Source organism: Microtus ochrogaster, unplaced genomic scaffold (assembly GCF_000317375.1).
Source record: "Microtus ochrogaster isolate Prairie Vole_2 unplaced genomic scaffold, MicOch1.0 UNK99, whole genome shotgun sequence".
NCBI lineage: Eukaryota > Metazoa > Chordata > Mammalia > Rodentia > Cricetidae > Microtus > Microtus ochrogaster.
In genome coordinates this window covers 512,233-520,726 of record NW_004949197.1, presented here as the reverse complement: position 1 = coordinate 520,726, position 8,494 = coordinate 512,233, and the positions used below count along the sequence as shown (strand labels likewise).

Genomic DNA, 8,494 nt, shown 5'->3' with positions numbered 1-8,494 from the left:
AAGATACTGTGGATTGACAGAGGAGGTGTGGAACTCCACATCAGATTAGTTCTACGGTGAGCATAGAGCCTCTGCCCTTTGTCAAAATACAGTCCTGCTGCCTGGAGTCTTTTCTGCCCATCTGAACATTACCACCTCCAGACCAATTTCTAATGACCTGGAGGTGGGTAAGACCTAAGTGTTCCCAGTTCACACAAAGTGAATCAGACTGGTGTGCCTATCAGAGTGCGTATATTTTCAAGAGTGGGTTGAGTAAGGTGGGGGTGAATCTGTACATTTTCTACACGTGTCTACCTTCACACCCAGGTGTTTCTCCCTGGTGGCCCATGGCAGTTACAGAACACCCTATGCTCAATTCAGCAGCACGGACTAACTTAGAGCGATAAGAGAGATTAGCATGGCCCTGTACAAAGACGGCACGCGAGTTTGTGAAGCTGTTTTTCTTTATAGTTTTTATTATGTAAAAAAAAAAAAAGAGCTTCCCAAAAGCTGTATCTGGCATGATCTTGTGCCACTGCTGGTGCTGCCAGTGGCCAGGCACAGGTTGTGAGGCCCTGAGGAGGTGGGAGGCAGAACAGAACGGGGTGCAGGCAGAGCAGGAAATAGCCAGCTTAGGTCCCTGCCCAAGGAGCCCAAAGGATAAAGGCCGTGCAGCGGAGGGTTACATAATCGTCTTTGGTCAGGCAAAGACCCTGATACGGGCCCAGAAGGCAAAGGGGCTCAGGCTCAGCCCTGGAGCCCCAGCTGAAGGCTCACCACACTGAGGCAAGAGGCAAGGCAAGAAGACAGAGCAATGTCAGGCGTCACCAGCTCCTAGGATCCATTCTTGTCTTTGTCATCCGTCAGGTCATACCTAGGGAAACAAGGACGGAGCTCAGGCAGATGAGGACTCCTGCGTCTGTCCTGCTTTCTAAGACGGAGTCTCATTCTGTCTGCACCCCAGCCTGGGACTTGCTGTGGAGCCAGGCTGTTCTGGAACCCACAATTCTCCAGCCCCCCACAGGATGGGACTACAGCCAAGAGCCACCAGGCACAGTGAAGACATGCCTAGGGCTTCCGTGCTTAATGGGATCAATGGTTCTCAGCTTCCTCCGCGTCCTCTTCCTGAGACTGGGATTGCTCCACCGTGCCTACCCAGTCCCACCCGCTCCTATGCGGACACTCACCATTGGGCTGCACCCTGGGAGAGGTCTATCTCAGCTAGATCCAGCTGCACCTGCGTGGAAGATGGCAGGGCTGAGGTGGTATTTTGGTATTTAAAGAACACGCCCGTCGTCACATCTGATCTCAAACCACGGCAGAGAGGATAGGGTCACTTCTCCGAGGCACCCTGGTGGTCTCCTTAAACAGGAAGCTAGGTTCCAGCAGCGGCACCATGCTGCCTCCTCCTCGCCCTCTTACCTTTCCCAGAAGCTCACGCTCTCTTGACATGAAGGAGGAGTTTGACTTCACAGACACATCTAGTTTTCGCCTGAGAGACCCATCCAGTGGCAGCTCCCACTCGAACCTGAAAGGCACGGGATTAGAGCACAAGACGCAGCTGAAGCCTTCCACCTCCCCGTGGAAAGGGCCGTTCACTGACCGCTCGTTGAACTCCGGGTCCAGGGTCTTTTTCTTCTGTGAGGTCTTCCTCTTGGTGCCTCGGTTCTTGTCTGGGAGTAGCAACAACGACACATAGGGATCTGGGAGATCCCGGCCGTTTTGTCGAAGGGCCCTAGGACAGAAGGGTGCGGGCATTGAAGCGCTGGCGTGGCAGGACTGCAGCGACCCCAGAGGACGGGTGGCAGGGTCTTACCGGCAGCTGTGGATGATGCTGACCAGCTTCTGTTCGTCACTGTGGTACCACACCGTCAGCTTCACCTGGCCCAGAGGCCCAATAGGAGCCTCAGAGGGGCTGTGGAAAAACGGAAAATGTGGCGTCTAGGAAAGCCTTGAGCCAAACTTCGTATTTTTGCCGGCAAACCATCTCTATCTCAATCCCTACCTGTCACCATGCGGCAGGCGATGCCGGACCTCCTGCACCGGGGAGGTGATGTGAGCGGCTGCCCCTGAGGCCTTGGGTTCTTCACTGAGAGAAGAGGAACTGTGGCTGTGGGCTTCCACTCCTGAGTGTTGGGACACCAGGATCTGGGGGCAGGAGAGCCGTGAGCTGGGCAGGGTCCTCACTAGAAGGACGACACCACCTCTGCTCCCACACAGTGGGCATCGCTCGGCCCTGAGCCCTCTCCCGCTGCCGCCCCCTGGTACTCACCCCTAGCTGCGCTCGCATTAGAACTTGGCCCTGACCATTAGTGAGCGTGAACCATTTGTCCAAGCAGAGTCGGTCTGCCTGGAGGAGCTCCGAGAGAGGCAGGGATATGGAGCCCAGAGTGCCGGTCCCTTCACCCCGAACCTGTGGGGCAAATTTACTGATCAATTATTGAAGCTCGGCGTTTATGAACCAAACACTTGGGTGGTTTGGTGAGAGAGTCCCTTTTTGGAAGAACAGAACACACATTACATCCGCTAGCCCCTCCGTCCCCTATCCCGGTGAACAGGTCTCATCCAGGCTGCCTTCGGATACTGTGATCCGCCTACCTCAGCCTCTCCAGGGCTGGGATTACAGGCGTGAGCCACCATGCCTAGTTTTTCTTAGACTCTACTTTCTCCTTCATAAACTTTTACATGCTTACCAACAGGACCACCAGAGTGAAAAAAGAACAGCAAAAACTAAAAGTTAATTGCCAGGCATGGTGGCGCACACCTTTAATCCAAGCAATCAGGAGACAGAAGCAGGTAGATCTCTTAGTTTGAGGGCAGCCTGGTCTACATAGCAAGTTCCAGGACAGCCAGGGCTACATAGTCTCACTAGGAGAAAGCAAAGGATGAGTATCTGGGCATGTAGCACAGTCGGTGGACTGCTTGCCTAGCATGTTTGAAGCTCTGAGTTCAGTCCCCAGCTCCACATAAATCTGGATGTGAGGGTGCATGCCTATCATCCCAGCACTTGGGGTGGAGACAGGAGGGCCAGAAATTGAGGGTCATCTTAGGCTACAGACCAAGTTTGGAGCCAGCTTGGACTCCATGTCTCCAAGAAAGAAAAGAAAATTCTGCCTACCATATTTTCTATATTTCACATCTAACTTTTTTTGGGGGGGAGGAAGGAGTTAAGATAGGGTTTCTCTGTGTAGCCCTGACTGTCCTGGAACTCACTCTGTAGATGGGGCTGGCCTCGAACTCACAGAGATCCACCTGCCTCTGCCTCCCGAGTGCTGGGATTGAAGGCATGCACCACCACCGCCCAGCTATGCCTATACCTCTTTGTATTTCCTGGCTTTTTTAATATTAGTGTGTGTACAGAATCACAAATGTCATGACAGTTGATTAGAGTAGGTTCCAAAGATCACACCCTGGTGTCAGGCTTGCACGCGTGCGCTTTTACGTGCCGAGGCATGTCTCCCGTCCTCTTATTTAACTTTACAGATAGTGTAGTATCTACTGCCTCCTGTTAGGAAAGGCAAGAAGAACTGACACACACCTTTTACATGTCTCATTACTGGTTTTGTTTTTCCAAACAGGGTTTCTCTGTGTAGCCTTGGCTATCCTGGAACTCGCTCTGTAGACCAGGCTGGCCTCAAATTCAGAGATCCATCTGCTTCTGCCTCCTGAGTACTGGGATTAAAAGCATGCACCACCACTGCCCGGCTCATGATTTTTTTATTTTTTTATTTTTATTTTTTTTGATTTTTCGAGACAGGGTTTCTCTGTAGCTTTTGGTTCCTGTCCTGGAACTAGCTCTTGTAGACCAGGCTGGCCTCGAACACACAGAGATCCACCTGCCTCTGCCTCCCGAGTGCTGGGATTAAAGGCGTGCGCCACCACCGCCCGGCTCATATTTTTTTTTGTATCTTTTTTAATTTTATTGCTATTTATTGGGCTCTATAATTTTTTTCTGTTCCCCTCCCTGCCTCTCCCCTCCCCGCTTCAACCCTCCCCCAAGGTCCCCAAGCTCCCAATTTACTCAGGAGATCTTGTCTTTTTCTACTTTCTACTTCCCATGTAGATTAGATCTATTTAAATCTCTCTTAGTGTCCGCACTGTTGTCTAAGTTCTCTGAGATTGTGATTTGTAGGCTGGCTTTCTTTGCTTTATGTTTAAAAACCACCTATGAGCAGGGTGGTGGTGGCGCACGCCTTTAATCCCAGCACTCAGGAGGCAGAGGCAGGCGGATCTCTGTGAGTTCGAGACCAGCCTGGTCTACAGAGCTAGTTCCAGGACAGGCTCCAAAACCACAGAGAAACCCTGTCTCGAAAAACCAAAAAAAAAAAAAAAAAAAAAAAAAAAAACCACCTTTGAGGTACATGTGATAATTGTCTTTTTCTGTCTGGGTTACCTCACTCAAAATAATGTTTTCTAGTTCCATCCATTTTCCTGCAAAATTCAAGCTGTCATTAGTTTTCCGGCTCATAATTTTTAAATTGTCTTTATTCTACCTCTTGGAAACTTTAGGTCTCTTCTAGTCTTTTACAACTATCTTGGTTTCTGCAACCTGCTCTTTCATGGTATTCTTGCTATAATTTAGGTCCCTTGAAAATTCTTCCATGATCTGTCTTTGAGTTGTGAGGGTGCACAGCATATCAGCTGCCTTTTTCAGTTGGCATGCTCCTGGGGCGCTCTTGCCCATGGTTGCAGGCCCAGGCAGGCGCTTGCTCCCACAACAGGGAAAGCAGTCAACACCACACAGGTCTGCCTTCTGGGTGGCTCTTCAGAGATTTCCCTTGAAGACTGCAAATTCAAAATAATCCCTTGCTATGAGATCAGCATCACCTTTCCCCATCCAGGCACCTTAAGTCTGGAACCCAAGCGGTTCACATCTACCTTCCTCTCAAAACAAGCAAAAACAGCAGGTGGGAGTCCCATGCGGGTAACTCCAGCATTCAGGGGGTTGGGACAGGAAGACTGTCAGAGGCAGAGGCTACAGTGTGAGATGCTGTCTCAAAAAGTCAACAAAAACACCCTGAAGTTTTTAAACAAACAAACGAACAACAACAACAAAAAAAATAGCCAGGTGCCAGGCAGTGGTGGTGCACCCCTTTAATCCCAGCACTCAGGAGGCAGAGGCAGGCGGATCTCTGTGAGTTCAAGACCAGCCTGGTCTACAGAGCGAGTTCCAGGACTGGCTCCAAAGCTACTGAGAAACCCTGCCTCAAAACAAACAAACAAGTCAGGCATGGTGCCACATATCTTTAATTCCAGCACTTGGGAGACAGAGTCAAGTGGCTCTCTGTGAGCCAGAGTTATCCTATAAGAACTTATTTTTGTTTTGTTTAAGAGGGAGACAATAGTGGGGCTAGGAGGTGACCCAGTGGGGGCAATGAGAACCTGAGTTCAAACCCCACAGTCCAACCCAAGTGACCAATGCAGTGTCTGCATGAGGAGATAGAAGCCACAGGAGCTTGGCCAGCTAGCCTTGGTGGACACAGAACAAAACAAACCAAAGAGACCCTGTCTAAAACAAGGCAGAAGTCAAGTCATGTCATCCACGGTTGTCCTCTGACTCCCACAGACCAGCACTCATGTGTGTGTGCACACTCAACAAAATCTAAACTATTTCTAGCAGACCTTTGTACTATCGTAATCACTCCGATGTCTCCCTCACTTGAGATGGGGTCTCAAAGTTCAGAAGTCTCCCGAGGATGGTTTTCTCTGCCCCACCTCAGCTGGTAGGGCCCCTCCTTTTCTCTCCCCACCTCAGCTGGTAGGACCCCTCCTTTGCTCTCCCCACCTCAGCTGGTAGGACCCCTCCTTTGCTCTCCCCACCTTTTGCCTTTACACTCAGTCACACTGCTCTCTCTCTCTCTTCTTTTTCTTTTTTCTTTTTCTTTCTTTCTTTCTTTCTTTTTTTTTTTCCGAGACAGTGTTTCTCTGTTTAACAGACTTGACTGTCCTGAAACTCTTTGTAGACCAGGCTAACCTCAAACTCACAGAGACCAGCCTGCTTGTCTCTGCCTCCCACGTGCTGGGATTAAGTCATGCGCCACCACTGCCTGGCCTCAGTTACACTGCTGTACATATTCTCTGGTTACTGCCCTCCTCCTATGGCAGAGTGACTCCCAAGGATAGGGGAGTCAAGCTTTCTTTGCTTCCTCTCCCAATTATAAATTGCTTTATAATTTATTTATTTTACAGGCATTGGTATTTTGCCTGCATGTATACCTGTGTGAGGATGTCAGATCTTGAAGTTACAGACAGTTGTGAGCCACCATGTGGGTGCTGGGATTTGAACCTAGATCCTCTGGAAGAACAACCAGTGCTCTTAACCACTAGGCCATCTTTCCTGCCTTTTTGTTTTTTGAAACAAGATCTTACTAGCCCAGACTGGCTTATGAACTCAGGGCAATCCTCCTGCTTCAGATCCCCAAGCAACATGATTACAAGTGTTTGCCACCAAGAACTTTCCTGTGGCATGTGGCAGGAGCCGCAGGACCTGCGCAGTGAGTCCCCATTACCTGAAGCTCCAGGCTCTCTGCATGTGGCTTCCTGATGAGAAAGGAGGTGTTCTCTTCCCAGATAGGGGCTGACGTCTGGGAAACGGTCTGTTGGAGAAGAGGAGTTGGTCAGTGGGGGGGGGAACTGTCTTCTTGGCTCTTCCCCCTACCCTTAGCAGTAAAGGATCCCCACTACGAGGCATCTTTTCCTACCTTGGTTTTATGGGAAGTCTCTCCCACAGTGAGAGTAGCATATGAGTTGGGAGGCTTGGTGCCTTTTCGGAGCTGGAAGGACAGTGTCAGTCATAAATTCACAAATTAATGCCTTGGCCACACCGCCATGTGCGCTTCCTAGCCCCCCTCATCCGAGCACCACCCTCCAGTGGGGCCGCTTGCCCTTCCAGATCTATAAGGTGCACTCACACCCAAGGGAGCCCGAAGAGGGGCCACGAAAGCCATGGGGAGCCGCTCTTACCGGCAGATTATCTGCCCGTTCCAAGTAGACAGAGAGCAGGGCCGCTGCCAGCTCTGAGCTCTTCTGAGTCTGGATCAGACTGTTGACCTGCAGCACCTGGGACACAGAGCGGGCTGTGGATGGGAGCTGAGGGAAGGCTCACCGGCTCCACCCTGTCTCCAGCCGTTCCCCCTCACCTCTTCTAACTCAGCAGCAGTAGGTCTAGGGGTCAGCCGTTCCAGGCGCAAGTGCAGCCGGCCAGATGGGACATCCTCCAGGGTCAGCCACTGTGGAGATGGGCGGGGGGCCACTGTGGAGATGGGGGGGGGGGGAGAGGATGAGATGGTTGCCATGGTGACGAGGAGGCGGCGTGGGTCTCATCTCATGCTCACCTCATCAAGGAAGCCGCTGTTAAGGACTGTGGTAAGACTCATCTTATACCTGCAGAGAGTGGAGACAAGGGGCTGGGGTCAATACCACTGCCCATGCGGCCAACATTATCTGTCCACCTGAACTCCCGACTCCTACCTGCCCAAAAAGTCATCCTTGTCCAAATCCTTATCAAAGACCTCAATCTCAAGCTCTTGGCCTGGAATCGAGGTGACAATCACCTACCAAGGGGAAAACGGTGCAGATGAAAGGGATTTCTCTCCTTTTCCTCTCTGCCCATCCCCCGCCCTCTGACCACGGAGGACTGGCAGACACCATGGGGCAGACAGGAGTCCCAGTCACTCAGTTCTGACCTCGAAAACCTCGTTCCAGCGGGGATTGAGATCCTCCCGAACAACATGGCTCCGGAAGCTTTGTCCTGCCACCCTCAGTTTGACATAGGGGTCTGATTTGCCCTTCACCAATCCCCCCAGGAAACGGTCTTTGGCAATTAGGTCCTGAGCCTCTAATACATGGATCCGAAGAACATTCTGCAGGAGGGACAGACGGGCAAGACCTCAGAACCCACCCTAGAACAGGCCTGGTACAGTGTGGGCGAACACAAACTTCTGGTTTCCGGGGACTACTTACCTCAGTCCCAAAGTGGCTGTTAGGAGATGTCTGCCAGGGCCGAGGGGGCATATCTACGCTGCTGCCTGTCTGGGGGCTGTCGCTGTCCAGGTCCTGGGCGCCGGGTACAGTGGGGAAGCGGATTTCTGATGAATCCAAGTATAAGATCTGTGAAAGACAGCATGACGGCAGTTAAGTCATCGCGCAGGCTGGAGGACGGTGCAGGGGCTCTGGGGATCAGCGAACATTGTTTGATGTGCCTTAGACCCGTCTACAGGGGCTACACCTTTTGATCTGAATGGGCTCCCCTTCCATGCTCTGAATACCAAGGAATCCCCAGGCCGCCCCAGCACCCCTGCATCCTCCATCACCTCCATCACCGTACCCGCATGACCAGTTTCATGTAGAGCCTGGAGTTTGGGCCTGAGCTGCTGAGCTGGAACCACTGGTCCAGGCTGAGTTCCGAGGCCGTCAACAGGCGAGCCAGAGGGAGAGTCAGTGCCCCTAAAGTCAGGGCCCTGGAGTCATCCTTCACCTACAGGAGTGAGGTGAAGCCATATTGAGGAAACCAGCA

At 51.7% G+C, this 8,494-nt stretch overlaps 1 protein-coding gene across 1 annotated transcript in view; it reads right to left on the bottom strand.

Annotated features, from left to right (window-relative positions):
• Positions 1-443: 443 nt before the first annotated feature.
• The window catches only part of Esyt1 (extended synaptotagmin 1), a 16,887-nt gene continuing 8,836 nt past the window's right edge, over positions 444-8,494 (bottom strand). Inside the window, exons 16-31 of the mRNA XM_005371183.3 lie at positions 8,306-8,455; positions 7,942-8,088; positions 7,665-7,841; positions 7,450-7,532; positions 7,314-7,362; positions 7,119-7,208; positions 6,943-7,038; positions 6,681-6,752; positions 6,489-6,575; positions 2,252-2,392; positions 1,985-2,127; positions 1,796-1,894; positions 1,583-1,714; positions 1,402-1,507; positions 1,167-1,216; positions 444-853 (exon numbers count right to left, since the gene is read on the bottom strand). Of these exons, the coding sequence (XP_005371240.1) occupies positions 814-853; positions 1,167-1,216; positions 1,402-1,507; positions 1,583-1,714; positions 1,796-1,894; positions 1,985-2,127; positions 2,252-2,392; positions 6,489-6,575; positions 6,681-6,752; positions 6,943-7,038; positions 7,119-7,208; positions 7,314-7,362; positions 7,450-7,532; positions 7,665-7,841; positions 7,942-8,088; positions 8,306-8,455 (1,662 nt within the window). The 3' untranslated portion in view covers positions 444-813. The remainder of the gene's footprint in view (positions 854-1,166; positions 1,217-1,401; positions 1,508-1,582; positions 1,715-1,795; positions 1,895-1,984; positions 2,128-2,251; positions 2,393-6,488; positions 6,576-6,680; positions 6,753-6,942; positions 7,039-7,118; positions 7,209-7,313; positions 7,363-7,449; positions 7,533-7,664; positions 7,842-7,941; positions 8,089-8,305; positions 8,456-8,494) is intronic.